Source organism: Rhododendron vialii, chromosome 9a (assembly GCF_030253575.1).
Source record: "Rhododendron vialii isolate Sample 1 chromosome 9a, ASM3025357v1".
NCBI lineage: Eukaryota > Viridiplantae > Streptophyta > Magnoliopsida > Ericales > Ericaceae > Rhododendron > Rhododendron vialii.
In genome coordinates this window covers 6,449,972-6,466,171 of record NC_080565.1, presented here as the reverse complement: position 1 = coordinate 6,466,171, position 16,200 = coordinate 6,449,972, and the positions used below count along the sequence as shown (strand labels likewise).

Below are 16,200 nucleotides of genomic sequence, written 5' to 3'. Positions count from 1 at the left end.
AATCAAATAGCCATGAGTGAAAAAACTGTATCCAGCAGAAATACTTAAAGCCATCTCATCCGCAATGGTGGCAGATGTACAAGAATTTTTCACCTTTATATCTTTCTGGAAATAAAAATAAATATGCGGTCTTATGTACATGGTGATTAATTACGAAACTTTCAGAAAGAAAAAAAAAAGATAAAATGAAGAAAGATAAAAATAGGGGGTAAAAAAAGTTTGAAGTTTGAGGAAAATTACTGGTTAATGTGACACTTATTTTCATACTCTAATTCCAGAAGGACAAAGGAAGAAGAAGAAACAGCTGATTTAAAATGGAACTTCATCCCTAATTCCATCACCATGAGGTCCATGAGCCCTGAATTTTTTTCGGTGAGCACGTGGAAACAGGAGTTGATTGATCTGTTTCACAGCAGCAGCCTCTGATTTTGCCTGCAGGTACGGTATTCAGAGTATATCAGCAGGTTTCACATCCATTAACTCAACACTCTTTACTCTTTTGAATTTGGCCGCATTTGGATCTCAAATGTCATTACCAATTTGAGTAACAAAAAAAAAACACTATTTGTCTATTTTTACATACAATTTGAACAATTCTCTACCGTTTTTTGAACGCTAGAAACCAATTTTGGGGCCTGTTTGGTTGCTGTCAAAATAAGTTTTGCAGAATACTTCAAACAACTCTACTTTTTTTTAACTCAAAACACTAGTCGTGTTATAATTTTTTCATATTATAGACAAAATGGTTTCTGAGAATTTCAAAACATCTGTTCACTGAATTTTTTACCCAAAAATACCAAAAGAGCAAGTCACAAAAAACGTCCACCAAATAATTATTCAAAAAGTATTCTAAAGCTGATTATGAAAGAAAAACTATTCCTTGATCATTAGTGACTAACGGAAGGGAAAATAAAAGCAAATTATTCATCAAATCAGGAAAAGCATGAGTACCACAAAATTTGCATCAGAAGATTCATCATACCATTAATTGGAGCATAGTTAAGAACGTACATAGCTGTCATGTGGAAACAGAAGGTGAAACAAAAATGCAAACCAGTGTGATTTCATTGACATTGCACCACGTTTTTGCGGGTTTTATCAAAATTAGTGTCATCAACTGGACATTGGCTTTATACATATGTGCACATACATGCACAAAAGTAACTCAAACCTTCAAACAAATATGACAACAGAAATAGACAGCGTAATGGGTTAGAGAATCCAAACAGGTTCAAAAGAAATGATATTAACCAACCAGATTAGGAGGAGGAGGACAATGATATAATCTGCAGTCGAGCTTGAACCTAGGGGTGCCTCAAGAAAAAGATAGAGGGGAAAAAAACAAAGATAGGACAAAGTTGTGATAATGATACGAATTGAAGCAAACCCGTATTAGTGTGTAATAATGCACAAGTTAATATGAGGAGGAAGGATGACCTATGATTATTGAATCATCAAAGGAAAAGAAAGCACCAATATTGTACATCTAAGGTAAGAGTATTAGGTGCAGGCGTTCCAGCATCCAATCTCCCTAGGTAAAAATCCTAAAGAACTAGTGTAACCAAAAGTTGATTTCAAGTACGTGGACGCATCTTGGACATTTAGATTTATTTGCTAAAATATGATCCATTAGCTTGTATTCTGGATTTCACAACTTTCTAATTGATTGTGTAAAATCAGAAAGACAAAGAGTTGGTGTAACTCACTATTTACTGATTACACGCAGAATGATAAAAATAAGCCTGTACTACAACTTTAAGAAATGGTCCTCGCCATGAAATAACGTTTGAAACTTGCGCTATTATTTTAAGTTACATCTGTTTAAATTTTTGTATTTCTAGGATACGTAATTCAAATACACCCAACCGTAGGATATGAAACGACAGTCAGATGATGTGAGGCCTGAAATGGAGAATGCATTCTCAAACTTTGCAAGTTACCTGGACTTTGAAGGGAAACCGATGTGTTTGTACTTCTAAGCCGGAGAAAACTCTAACATCAATTCCAAGGCTGTCAACTCCAATTAAATTTGCTTCCTACAGGAAAGAGATAAAATGAGACTAGAAACCAAAACAGCAAGAAAATACACACTTCTCCAAACGTGCAAAATACGCGTAATAAGGTACAATTCAGACCTCCCATCTGGTTCAAAATATTAGTATTGGTCGCCATAACGGTATGTCACGATGTTGCAATTTCGGGGTGTAACAGTCATAGAGCGAAATTGGTAGCCTAAGTTGTGATTTTTTTCCAATTTCGCACAACATTGGAAAAACCATCGATACTGTTACGTAACAGTATCAATGTAACGGACAATACCATTACGCAACACTGTTACATATGCGATTTTTGTTCACACCACAATACATCAGCCATATTGGGACTCGGTACCTACCGATAATGTTTCATGTTCCCATCTGAGAAAAAAAAAGGTACAATCCAAGTATCATATAAGCAATTCAATACCCTTTCATATTCTTGGTTTTTCTTTTTCAGAAAATTATGTCAAGATAACTGTCAAGACATTGTGGGTATATGATATATCCCCCATCCGGATATACCTTCTCCAAGAGCCCCTCCAGCGACCCTCCCCAGGAGGAACGAGGCTCCCGCCATAATTCAATTATGCCCGCACACACTCATTCCGAGATATGAGTATATGCGCGCAAGGAGACATTAATGTGGGTATATGATATATCCCACATCCGGATATACCTTCTCTAAGAGCCCCTCTGGCGACTCTCCCCAGGAGGAGCAAGGCCTCCTCCACAATACTCAACTCCAGGAGGAGCAAGGCTTCTTCCATGATCCTCACCTCTGGGAGGAGCAAGGCTTTCTGCTTAACACTCGCCTCTAGGAGGAGCAAGGCTTCCTCCATGATACTCACCTTCAGCAGAGGAAGGCTTCCTCCACAAACCTTGCCTCTGCCAAAGTGAAGCTTCCTCCACAAACTTTATCTCCAAAGGAGCAATGCCTCCTCCACTGACTTTACCTCCGCCAAAGCAAAGCTTCCTCCACAAGCCTTGCCTCCCGCCAATGTAAGGCTTCCTCCACAATACTCACCTCCAGGAGGAGCAAGGCTTCCTCTACAATCATCACCTCCAAGAGGAGCAAAGCCTCCTCCACAATACTCACCTCCGGGAGGAGCAACGCTTTCTCCATAACACTTGCCTCCAGGAGGAGCAAGGCTTCCTCCATGATACTCACCTCCGGCGGAGCAAGGCTTCCTCCACAAACCTTGCCTCCGCCAAAGTGAAGCTTCCTCCACAAATTATACATTCCGCCCAAGAGAAGACTTCCTCCACAAACTGTGTCTTCGGAGGAGCAATACCTCCTCCACAAACCTTGCCTCCGCCGAAACAAGCTTCCTCCACAAACTCCACCTCCAGAGGAGTAAGGCCTCCTCCAGGAACTCTTCACCCATGGAGGAGTGAAGTCACCTCCAGGCACCTCATCTCCAACTTAACACTTTGAAAACTCCAAAAATACTTAAAGGCGACTCTATACACCATCCTAGGCCGGGAGCAGCGCCTAGGTACCTTGCTCGGGACCCAAGGAGGAATGTGGTTCGGAGGCTAGAGCAAAGGGTTTGTCAAGGAGGGCGAGCTTGCCTCCGGCGAGCTCTAACTTGACCGGTCCTAGAGAGAGAGGGCATTGACCGCCATCTGACATCTCGGAAGAAGTATCATACCTACCGCCTGGCACCTCGGAGCCCGTATCATACCTACTGCCTGACTTGGCAGATTGTAAGGACCAAATTCCAAAGTGTGAATTGGCAATTCCATATAACAAAACACATATTTTATATCGAGTTGAAAATTTAATTATTTCTTATAGGCTAGTGAGTCTGTATAGGATTAGAGTGGAAGGAATCATTATTATTTGTAATTGAGAGTGAGCGTTTGGGATAAAAAGGAGTGAGCGTTCGGGATAAAAAGGAGGTTGACTTTTGCGAGACGAATTTTGGCGAGGACGGATCGATGGACGGATCGATGGCATAATCTGTTTTTTTAAATGAAAAAGAAATGTGGAAAAAAATATCTATATATGGACTTGTTTTTCTAGGTTTCCAACACAGCCTTATAAAAAGAGAAAAAGGGATGGCAAGGATTGGGCCATATGCTGAATATACTTATACAGTGATTAAGAAAAAGGCAACGTGCGGCGGCAGGAGCAAAAAGATCAAAGCATCCAAAGGAGAATTTTGATTAGGTTTTTTTGGAGGGCTTGTGGACTCAAGGCTTTTGGCAATCAAGATCACTAGGTGCGGTGTACGTGTGACTCGGCAGGTGATACTTAGAACGTTGTGAGGATTTACTTTGTTTAGATAGGTATATCGGTAACTGCACAATGATTATAGTGATTTGATTCCTTCCCGTGGTTTTTACCAATTCTGAGGTTTTTCACGTATATCTCTGCGTTGTGGGTTTGATTGCTCACGTAGTTTTTGCTAGTAGTATTATTTTGTGATTCGCATTCATATTGTTAGGGTTTTTCAAGGATTGTTTGGGAACCCTGATTTTACACAGATGATATGGGTCTCCATGTATCACCGAAATAGCCTCTGTTGGTTCCTTGACTACGAGCTCAAAGGCCTAACTTGGGACTAAAAGAGGAAAGCATGTCAACCTCCACTCTGTCCACCAATGGGGAGGAGCCTCACACCTGGCTCTCTCATCTCCAAGGCTCATATATAAGGAGAATTGACACTATAGTAAAGACAAGTATTCAACAAGCATTCAATACACCTATCTACTCTCTGGTTAAGACCTCTCTCCACTGCCATCCCTCTCTCTCTAAGTCCGCCCCAAGCTCTCTCCTCCTTCACCTCCACCTCCGGTGGTCTCGAGCACCATTGTAGCAACCGCCATATACCTGGAGGGCGACCTCAAGTACTCTTCCCACTCCTACATTGCACAGACGTAGAGGGACACAGATACGTACATGGACACGGTGGGGGACGTGGACACGGATATGGACATGGGACACGTCAATTCTAATAAAATGGGGCACAAACACGGCAAATTTTACTTTTTTAGTTTTGCAAACCTACATTGTAACCACTAAATATTTCGATTAAGCTTCCCATCTAATGCATTATTGATTGCTAGTATGTGAGTATTAAATATACACCTGTTTTATATTTACACTTTTGGTCCAACACTTTTGAAGTTAAAAATATTTCACTCTAGAAAAGCTTTTAAAATATATAGAAATCACCTTGTCATGTCCCCATGTATATCACACGACTCACAAGTCACACCTGTTTTATATTTACACTTTTGGTCCAACACTTTTGAAGTTAAAAATATTTCACTCTAGAAAAGCTTTTAAAATATATAGAAATCACCCTATCATGTCCCCATGTATGTCCCTAGCATGTCCCCGACATCTCCCACCATATAAAAATACTAAAAATTTAAAAGACACACCATGCGTTTCCCATATGTGTCCCCGTGCGTCAGCAGCGGGTCGCATGTCCCTGGAGTGCCGTGCTTCCTAGCTCCTCTACTAGAGAGGATGGCCTTTGGTCTTCCAAATATGGAGGATGAAGGAAAATAGAGGATCGCCTACTCTTTTATGAGGACAAATTTTTTCTTCATTAACTTGACAAAACTTTTAATTTGGACACTTAATTTTCACCAGATTGGTAGTGACAGCAATATATTCACAATACCTTCAAAAAGACCAATACTGAATTTATCAAAATAAAAGTTGAAAAAAATGAGTTTGAATTTTGGATGGAATGCGTGAATTATTTGAGCTACATAGAATTGAATGAGGACTTTGAGCTTAGTCACATAATCCTTGCGTAGGATCCTTCGCTCGCGCTCTCAATCCTTGCTCTTTGTGAATTTTAATACTTTAGGATGTTTCAAAAGACACTTTCAACACTCGTGCACATGCGTTATGTGCCTAAGACTTTGAGAGATGTAAAGAGTAATGTGACTAGAGTTGACATGAATTTTATAGTCCTTTATACCTACTTTTTGCATAAAAGACCTTAGTTTGATCGTTTAACATAGAGTCTTCGAAAGTATTGGTTGAAGATGCTCTTATAAGAATTCCCAATTTGTCCAAGAAAAGACATAACTTGTCTGAATATTATTGAGTGGGAGTTATGAACTTCCACAACAGGAAATGGATGGATGAAGGCAAAACGAGTTCATGGACTCCGGCAAATTCAATGGCTACATCGATTTGTCTTGTCTCCTTGTACAACAATTGTCATCAAATTCCACTTCAAGGAAAGATAATAGAAGCAAGAAATTTTATCCTGATCAGTTCAGCTCAATTCATGCAATCAACTGAAATTTTCACTAGGTTGAGAAACCCGCTTTATTACTTTGATGATCTAGGCAGCCCTGATTGTTAGGTCTAGATGAACCATTTGTAGAGAAAGTGACTTCTGTAGTCTTTCTTCTGTTTTGTTATAGGTTGACTTTTCTTGTCCTTTTTTCGAATTGTGGAACATAATAAAAAGAGCATGAATAAACGTAAACCAACAACTCAACACCATCAAATAATCATTACCTGAACATGGAGCACCTTCTTTTGGCAGAGAGCTTTAAGAGCAACATTCAACCTCGTCCCCTTCTCACTGTAGCGCTCTACAATCGACAACGTTGAGTGCACAAGTACATCAGGCTCAGCCTCTTGGAAATCATGCAAACCAATCACCGACTGTTGAATAGGCAAGATACTGTAACTATATACTATTGAAGTTGAATATCACAAGGAAAAGGAGCTCAATGCCAAATACGCCCGTGTCAAAACACAAACAAGGATATTCTTAAGCGAAATAGCTTTGCCATTTTACAGATATGTATGAGAATACCTAATCCCAACAAAGGAATCACATATTGGTCAAGCCTTAATCGTCATAATAACAGAAACTACTGTTTTGCTTTCATCCGGGTAAAACATCACTTGTAAACATACAAGAAAAGTCAAGTCAAGTAAAGAACGTGTTCACGAACACCTGTTTTTCTTTGACATAGAATAAGAGCAATAAATATAATAGCGTACAGTAAGAATAGCATGATATAATTGCTGCAGTCGAATTGATATATCGTAAGTTGCAACCAATATGAGTAATATGTAAATACAGATATACTTACTGTTTGCAAAGTGCATAGGGTTCTGTTTCTATGTGCATGTGATTGATTATACAGTGTCATCCAGAAAAATTCCCCTACAAGTTGATTTCATTGCACTAAATGTCAACAGATGATGATGCTGAGTTCAATATACATGCCTGAACACCATATGTGGAGAACAGCTCTATCTTTAAAATCTCCAACCTATAAAGAGTGGAGCTTATTCGTTTCCCATCACTTTCAGGCCGGGAGTCCCAATCTTCACCATCTAAAGATAATTAACAAAGACAAGATTTAGCCAAGTGATATAAATTGGGCAGATATGGAATACTAGAAATTTACACAAATCAGCAAAACGAATTGCACAATCGATTTTCTATTTTCTTAGTTGGAAAAAAATATACCTCCTACAAGTTTACAATAGGTCGTTACAATTTGAAGGTTTTTTGCCCAAACTTTTGAACAGAAGTTCCTACCAAATGAAAGTGGACAAAACAAGAGACTGCTTATCAGCCACTTGTTTAGAACTAGCACAACAAAACACTGAAATTTTTTCAAATTTGAGGGTCTTCTTACAAATGTCGGTAAGAAAACGCTAAGGGCTATGTTGAGCATATCTGATGTGAGTCGCCATAACACTTATGGCTGAAACTGCATTGGATACAACTCTGAATAGCAAGGGTCTGGTAGTAATGGAAAACAAACAATAAACTCAGAGAGTCTCTAGAATAGTCTAGATAGAAAGCCATCTGCTAAAGGAAAGTAGGCCCATGGAAGAGACAACCGAACATACATCCTGGAAAACAACAGATTATGCATAGTTGGGGACTCATAGAAAAGAAGATTCCCATTGGTCAGAAGATATTAACATAGAATCAAACCAAGTCCGTTTTTGTGGTGCAATCTACCGAATTTAATGATCCCCAGCAAACCCCTATGAGTTGATTGTGTAAGAAATAAGCTCCTTGTTTAACCAGGAAAAAGGATGATTTTACTCCATGACATAGTTTCAATAGTTGAAGCATCCCAGAATCCCAATACCTTTCCAGTCTGAGCTATAGCCATCACTATCTGAGTCGTAACCATAACTATCTTCACCATTGAAGAGGCTCCGCAAATATAATTCTTCATCCACAAAGGCAGGCCTAAGGCAACCCATAATGGAAACTCCATTAGACGGGTAGTCCATCTTTTTAGCATAATCCATATTAACAGCCTGCAAGAAAGCACATGCGTTGTAATCCATATTAATTTAATTCTAGAGGTTAACAGATAAGCCAATCATTGCTTAACTTTCATGACCTTAAACAAGTTAAGAAAAGCCAAATCTTAATCACCTTTGTCAAGCACTTGGCAAAATATTTTGGATGGACCGAACCAGCAGTATATGTTGGCTTGCCCCAGTTAACTGGGATATCAAACATTTCAGAATCCTCCACCTATTTTGAACCAAAAATAAAGCAACTACTATAAGAAGAAACTCAGCATATAAAGCGAAAAAATATAGCATAGTAGTCAAGAGAAAATAGTTCCAACCTCATTGTCATCATAAAAACGTATGCCATCACTTGCACCAGGGTCCAAAATATTGTACTCAGCAGCAGCTACCCTTCGCTTCTCATATGTTGATATATCAATACCGACTAAAACATTCTGAAGGTGCATCATAAGGAAAATCAATGTACTAGTGCAGCTTCATAATACATCAAAAGGGAAGGGTTCAATACAAGGTATCAGCAAACTTCCACTCTTACTCATTCTTTGATTCTATCACATTCAATTTCGCATAGATTCCAATGTCTGTTTGGCATCTAGTTTCTTTTGTTACATGTTCATTTACTTCCACCACCCATGGATTTTTAGCTACCATGGTTCCTTATAAGATGGAAACAACATGAAAAGGGCATACAAGTCCTCACCACAGGGTTACTAGCTCCACGATCTTGCAAGATGTTTTCATCGTCACAAATTTCAAAAAACATATCTGCAGGAAAGAGGAAAGTGATCAGGAAACTAGCCAGGTTCTAAATATGTACCATGACAAGAAGGAATAACTAAGAAATATCACCTCCACACTCATCAATCACAAATTGAAATTCAGCCCATGAGACGTATTCATGTGGTTCGCAGTGTACCATGGAAGGAAATATCAGCAACGCACTGCTGTTAGCCTAAAAGAAAATCATAACAACAGGAAAAAAATATCAGAACCATGCATTTCATATTTCTATAAATAAACATCCTTACCATACAAATACCGAGTACACCAATTATCCTCAAGTTTTGTTCCATTATGCGAGAAAAAAAATTCATGTTCAGGCGGCCCACAAGTTTACTTCCTAACACTATGTCACTGTTACCAAGAGATTTGACAGAGAAAATAAAGCACCTCAACTGTAGTCCTTGCTATTTCAGCAGGGTTGAGCTTAGCGTCGCAGACTATTTTGCTCATTTTGAGTTCTTCAAGAGGATGATAGCCATGACTATGCATATAATTAGATGAATCAGGAACTGAATCTGAATAATCAGCCGCAACTGCAACTTCCGATGGGCAGATTTTGCGTCCCACATGCAACCAATGTAATCGTTTAGCTCCAACAAACGGACTTCTGTGTCTGGAAACCATTTAGGAGTGTACCATTGGTAAATGTACAAAAACATACAAAACTCTTTAACTGAGCCGTACAACTTAAGTGAGCCATGGCTCCTGGCCATACAACTTACACTTTAAATGACATTACAAGTTACAATTTAACATTCCCATCATCACCACAACCGCCAAACAGATAAAGAAAAAATGAGAGCAGAAATTCTGCATAGAATAGATGTGTTTGTACTTAATAACATTCTCCAAAGTACTCATACTGCCGCATTTAGAAGAGCAGAAGCCAAGAGTATCGACATCGACATCTAAAAAAAGACAGTCGCAAAGTCATATTCCTGCAATACAATGCTGCTATGGTAACCTAATAGCCGAGGAGAAGGCAAGTAGACAAGAATGTAAACAACATATGGGTGCAAAGCCAAGACTTCGATTTATTTCTGAAAATCTGGTGTCGAGCAAGGTAACATCTTCTTCATTGAAATGGATTACAAGATTTCCATAAATTCGATTAGAGTAGAAGCAATACTGTAAACATTTTTACCTTCTTGCCAGTCCCATTAAACAAAAGAAGTGCTAAGGTTGACTATTCGTTCAATCACACACACACACAAAAGGTGGGCATTTTTCCAGCTTAAAACTGAAATATCTCAATTGCAAACTTCAACGCACCTTGTGCCAGATTGATCAAAGAAACTATGACTCTCAAGAGGAGATTTAATCCAACTGCTAGTGACTGCATGTGACGTGGAGCAACCAACCCCATCTGCATGGCAGAGATGACAGTGGGAGCGACCTGAAATGAAAAACAACCATAGAGGTCATATGCGAAAAAGAAAACAAGACAAAAAAATGCAAGGGAAGAAAAAAAACCAAGTCACCAATACAAACAAAAAAGAGAGGCAACCGAAACACGTGTAAATTTGATAACCGAATTATATGAAAACGAGAATGCCACTAGGTTTGGCACAACAATTGATTAACAAAAAACTGAACACTATAAGATATGACACAATTCTGACAGACAAAACTTTAGCAAGGTTGATTTTCTCCAAAGAGATGATGATCATATCGATTTAAATTTATACAGTCTCGGACCTCTCGGTTGTGTGTGCTTTATGTACATTTTACATGTAGAGTTTGTTGCATTAGTCAATGAAAGTTCTTTTATGAATAAAGTCGAATTGGGTTTGATGCATTAGTCTTCTTTGTATAAGTTATTGGCTAGAAAACAGGACTGTCACAATCCGAGACCCAATTTGAAGGTGTTTGAAGGGCTCTCGAAGGGTGCCCCAGCATAGTCACCATCTCTTTCGAGGTGCCTTGAGTCGCACTCAAACGGAGCTTGGCAGGAGGTTTGGTATTTGGAATTCAATAATACATGCTTGAAAGAAACTACAAGAGCCCTGATTTGATCAACTCCTACCAAAAAAAACCTTCTCTAAGTTGTGAAGCCAACACCTAACCAAGTGGTAAGGAAAAGTTTTCCAAGGCATAGGTCTTGGGTTCAAGCTTCATCACTAATTTAACGATGCTATTATTACCCTATTGAAAACGTAACAAAGACTATAGTCTGTGAAATTTTTAAAACCAAACCCAGACAACATCTTCCATCTTGTTTCTATTGAAGGGAAGGGGAATTTAGATTCAAGTGAATGCTGATGGTGGTCAAAACCACTGGTACAGTGAGGAATAAACAATGAGTTTTGGGGTCAAGACATCAAGGTGAAAAGTGGTTCATTGGGTTTCCAGTCTTTCTTCTTTAAGTCTTGTATTTGAATACTCTTCATTACAAGTCATAATGCAGGGTAAGCCAACAAGGTGCTCGCAAGTTTTCGGTGTGAGTATTGTCGTTTTAAGGTTTTCCATGTATATTGTTGTGTTCAGTTATGAATTTTTTAGAAAGAAATTTATGAGGATGACCAATGAACTCAACTTTGCAGTAATATAACCTATTTTGCTTTGGTTCACGAGAAAAGAAAAAAATAACTCACTTCTAGCCAAATGATCATATTATTGTGGAGGTTCGTAATTGCTAGCTACCCAACAACAACATATGGAAAACACTGCATTCTTGAATCAAATGGAAAACCCTGCATTCTTGAATAGTGTGTTCACTTATGTTTCCCAGAAAACAACTGATTTGTTAAAGTTTCCTGCTAAAACATTCAACAGTACTGATTGATGAAAAAAGAAGTCAAGCGAATATTTTTACAAGTAATTTCAATAGTGCAATCTTTCACATTCAGCTGTTTTTAGGTTAATGAGATTGAAAATGAAGTTAAAGACAAAAAAAAAAAATGAGAGGGAAAATGAAACTGCATACCCTGAGCCCCATAAACAAAAGCGTAAAACCCATAAATAGCAATCAAATATTCACAACCACAGGAGACATATACAAACAATCTTTTTTCTGAGTGATAAAAGAACTAAAAATAGGCTCAACCAGATTAATATCATTAATTATAGAATTGGCAACGACAACTTTTTTTCCAAACCTGTGTTATACAAGTGAAAAAGAAAATCAAGCTGACAATATACTCTACTTAAGGTTGACTTTGGACTAAATTAATATCGGACCATCGGTTGAAGAGAGTCGGTATTATTTTACTTTTACTTACTTTTCTTTAGCTTTTCGCCAAAATTTTACATCACATCCTTCATCTTGAGGAGGGAAACCTTGAGGGAGATAACAAAAAGTATAAAAAAAAGAAATATAGACGAAGTTGAAAATTTTCGATAACGCACTAAAAGACAGTTTTATTCTGATTCCTCTCACGATTAACCTTAAGGCCCTGTTCCATTAAGGTTCTGATTTTTTAAGTACTTATTTTTCGCTTTACGAGACAGGTCATTCTCTCACAATACATCACCTTTAATTCAAAAAAATAAGTACTTATTTTAATTAGTGGAACACACCCTAAAAAATTGACATGAAATAAGTTAGAAATAAGAGAAAACAACAACAACAAAACTCGCTAAAAATACTCAAAAATTAGGCCAAATGGGTCTTAATGAAACCACTTCCACAGCTGATAATATTTGAAAATCTCGCCAGAAATTAAAAAATGGGTCAGTAACTTCAGTCAGACCCGATTAGAGATCAAAGTGGGTACCACGAGAGAATTGAACAGAAAGTCTTTTGGATCATTTTCAAGCATAACATATGTGTGTATAAATATATATACATACATACATATATTTCGATTATAAAACAGAGCAGTTTTCCACCAAAATGTCTACACATAACAAACATAGACGCATCTACAATCGTTCAATCGTACTTAGTGATAAGGTATAGCAGTTGGATCAAAGGAATGAAGGTTTCCCAATGTATTAACCTCTCCTCACATAAATTACTCCCATTAAGGCATTGTATTCAAAACCACCCATTAAGGCATTATTCAAATAAAAACCAAATCATATATAACCTTTGTACAAAACCACCGAGATCACCGAAATCAAAGCCAACATTCCTTTTCCTATTTCTAAGCTGTCAAACGTACATCACGGAAATCACCGAAAATAGAATTTTCTATACATCGTTCATATCATTTTCACATTCTTCTTCTTTACTCTCTCTCTCTCTCTCTCTCTCTCTCTCTCTCTTGGGAAGTTCAATACCACCAATGAGTTCTTCCATCATTCTTTGTATATTTGCTACCCATTTCCTTTTCATTAAGACTATGATGTTTATCAATGGATATGTTGCGTTATTGTTTATCACATAGTTGAATCTGTTGGACACGGGTTTGTATATTGCACACAAGTTTAGTATTAATTTGCATGTGCTGATTGTTTGAGCCGTATATTACACGCGAGTTCAGTATTTGTTTCCGTGTGCTAATTGTTCGAGCCGTGCCTGGCACCGGCATAGGCTAGTATTTCGATAAAACAGAGAGAGACTAAAACCTGTCTGTTTTGAGTTATTTTTGTTTTTTACAATTTCTATTCGAACCAATAATCCACGCGAAAATTGATGCAAAGCTAACAAAGGACGAAAAAAATTGAATAAATACAAACCACCCCTTAATGAACCCCTTCCTCTGCTGCTAATACACTGAAAAATTTTCCAGAAAAGCAAAAGATCGAAGTCATTTGGATCATTTGCAAGAATAACGCACGCACATATATTTCTACAAACGAAAGAGACTAAAATTATAGGCATGCAGAAAAAGGGTTTTTTTACCGAGGGAAATCGATGCAGCTGCGGCGATCGCCATGGAGAGAGAGAGAGTGTGTGTGTGACGGGTAGAGAGAGAGAATGGATCAGAGCGCAGGTGGGCAGATAAAGATCGAGCCTGAGTGAATTTAAGTTGGCTTTTTGTGTTTGAGTGAGAGCTTGAATGAATTTTTGATTGGCCCCTCAAAATCTCTGCTGCTTCGGGGAGTCTGTTGTAGAATGGGACCCACTTCCACTGCCGAAATGAATTCGAAGCTTCTTTCCCCAGTTTAAGTTTAGAGTGTACAGTAGTTGGCAAGGTTAGAGCATTGCATCTCTCTCGGTACTTCCTCCATCAAACTATAATAGAGAGCAAAACACCCAAAACTCTCCTGCATCAGGCTCACTACTTCCCTCTCTACTTTGCAATTAGTATAGCTTTGCTACAGTACCTTGTTTCTTCTCATGAGGTCATAAGTTATCCCTTATTTTATTAATTATTTACTTATAGCAGGCTGCTCCCATGGCTGCTCGTGCTTGGAGGCTCCGCTTTTTTTGCCACAAATCTACTGGCTTTGAGCTTGGCCCTCTCTACTGTTCACCTGCACCCATTGCTTTTGAGGTCGGCCCATGAAGAGATGATGCATGCCGTGGTTGAGATGGGCTTGGAGGGAGAAGTGGGGTGGTGGTCGGAGGGGTTGATCGTTGGTTGTCAGCGTAAGGTGAGGTGGGGGACGCAGGGGAGGGGTTTTGTGTTGTTGATCTTTGGTTGAGACTGGTTTGAGGTTTTGTTTTTCGATTTTCTGGGATTGGATTTGAGAAATGAGAGAGTAAAGTTAGAGAGAGAGAGAGAAAGATTGCTGCCGCTGTTTTGTTTAATTTCTCTGTTTTGTTTTTGTTTTTTTTAAGAATAAAGAATTAATATTTTTAATATGATAATTTTAATATAGAGAGTCTGATGCAGGAGACATTTGAAAAGTAAATAGCTAAAGTAATAAAGTGAGTTTTTAAGAGGTAATTTGGTCCAAAATGTAGAGAGGCTAATGCGGATGCCCTTATGAATCGCATACGCCGAACCTCCAGAGGGGGGTTTTGAGTTCCAGGCAGTACGGCCGGAATCGACGTATCGGTATTGTCTACATTCAGTACCATACAACTCTAATTTCGTACTCGTTGATAATGAATATCATACTAGTTTTAATGTTTCTATTAAGGGACAATATTAGTCAATACCGGTAAATGCTGGATGGCACTAGACTACTTTTTTTTTTTTAATAAATCCGTATATTATGCTGATAAATTCTTTTATGTAGTAAAATAGGAGAAACACTAATATCGATAAATTCGAAATGGTACTCCGTATCTTATATGTATTGGTACATACAGTATCAGTAAAAAAATCAGTACTCTAGCAAATACGGTATTCAAAACCTTGATTCAAGACCCATAACGGAGGTGTTCGATCCCATTGTAAATATTAACAACTAATCCCTAACATCCAAAAAAAAAAAAACACACATGTACACCAGTTTGAGGTAAAATAGATAGCCAAAAAGTGTTTTTCTATAATAGCTAGGCCTGTTCAAGAAAATATATAATAGCTAGGCAATTTTGTGTTGTGTACCTCGTGCAGATTTTTGTTGGCATGCTTGCAGTTTGCACGCTCGAATGGGACATTGATTGTCAAACATAGTTGTTGTCACTGACAAGCAGCGATGAGAATCTAAATAAGTCACTTGGCTTATTTTTTCGTTTTTATTTAAATTTTTTTCGCATTTGTTAATTTTTTGTCAATTTTTAAGTAACTATAGCTTCTTCTTAAAAATAAAAAATTACGATCGAAATCTATTTTTTTTTAGTAAAGACGAAAAAATTGGCTTATTGTCTTATTTTTGTCTTTATTCAAAAAAATTAGATTTTGATTGTAATTTTTTACTTTTTAGATTCCTTTCGTCATGACGAAGCAATAATTTTCAAAAAATTGACGAAAAACTAACAAATGCAAAAAAAATTTGAATAAGGACAAAAAAATAAGCCACTTGGCTTATTTAGCCGAACGGCCCCTTAAATGGGGTTGTTCTTATAAATAAGCCACTTGGCTTATTTTTTTGCCCTTATTCAAATTTTTTTTGCATTTGTTAGTTTTTCGTCAATTTTTTGGGGATTATTACTTCGTTATGAGTTATGACGAGAGAAATCTACAAAATTAAAAAATTACCATTGAAACCTAATTTTTTTGAATAAAAACAAAAATAAACCAATTTTTTCGTCTTTATTCAAAAAAAAAATGGGATTTCGATCGTAATTTTTACTTTTTAGATTCCCCTTGTCATGAA

The 16,200-nt window shown here is 37.7% G+C and overlaps 1 protein-coding gene across 2 annotated transcripts; it reads right to left on the bottom strand.

The window, feature by feature from the left end:
* Nucleotides 1–75: 75 nt before the first annotated feature.
* Nucleotides 76–14,131, bottom strand: LOC131301610 (uncharacterized protein At3g49140). Of its 2 annotated transcripts, none has more exons than XM_058327980.1 (12): nucleotides 13,892–14,131; nucleotides 10,375–10,498; nucleotides 9,490–9,715; nucleotides 9,169–9,271; nucleotides 9,020–9,084; nucleotides 8,637–8,753; nucleotides 8,438–8,539; nucleotides 8,142–8,316; nucleotides 7,259–7,368; nucleotides 6,535–6,684; nucleotides 1,941–2,036; nucleotides 76–432 (listed from the first exon to the last, which is right to left on the bottom strand). In XM_058327980.1, exons 1-12 carry the CDS (start codon nucleotides 13,923–13,925, stop codon nucleotides 310–312), a joined length of 1,425 nt encoding a protein of 474 aa, XP_058183963.1. In that variant the 5' UTR covers nucleotides 13,926–14,131; the 3' UTR covers nucleotides 76–309. The 2 variants fall into 2 exon arrangements, with proteins under 2 accessions (XP_058183963.1, XP_058183964.1); XM_058327981.1 differs by having other exon boundaries at nucleotides 10,375–10,468.
* Nucleotides 14,132–16,200: the final 2,069 nt, after the last annotated feature.

Coding starts and splice junctions, on each gene's coding strand:
- LOC131301610 (XM_058327980.1), bottom strand. CDS start 13,925: ATGGCGATCGCCGCAGCTGCATCGATTTCCCTCG. Junction 9,716..10,374: donor TTTGATCAATCTGGCACAAG/GTGCGTTGAAGT, acceptor AATGGTTTCCAG/ACACAGAAGTCCGTTTGTTG. Junction 9,272..9,489: donor TAGCAAGGACTACAGTTGAG/GTGCTTTATTTT, acceptor ATTTTCTTTTAG/GCTAACAGCAGTGCGTTGCT.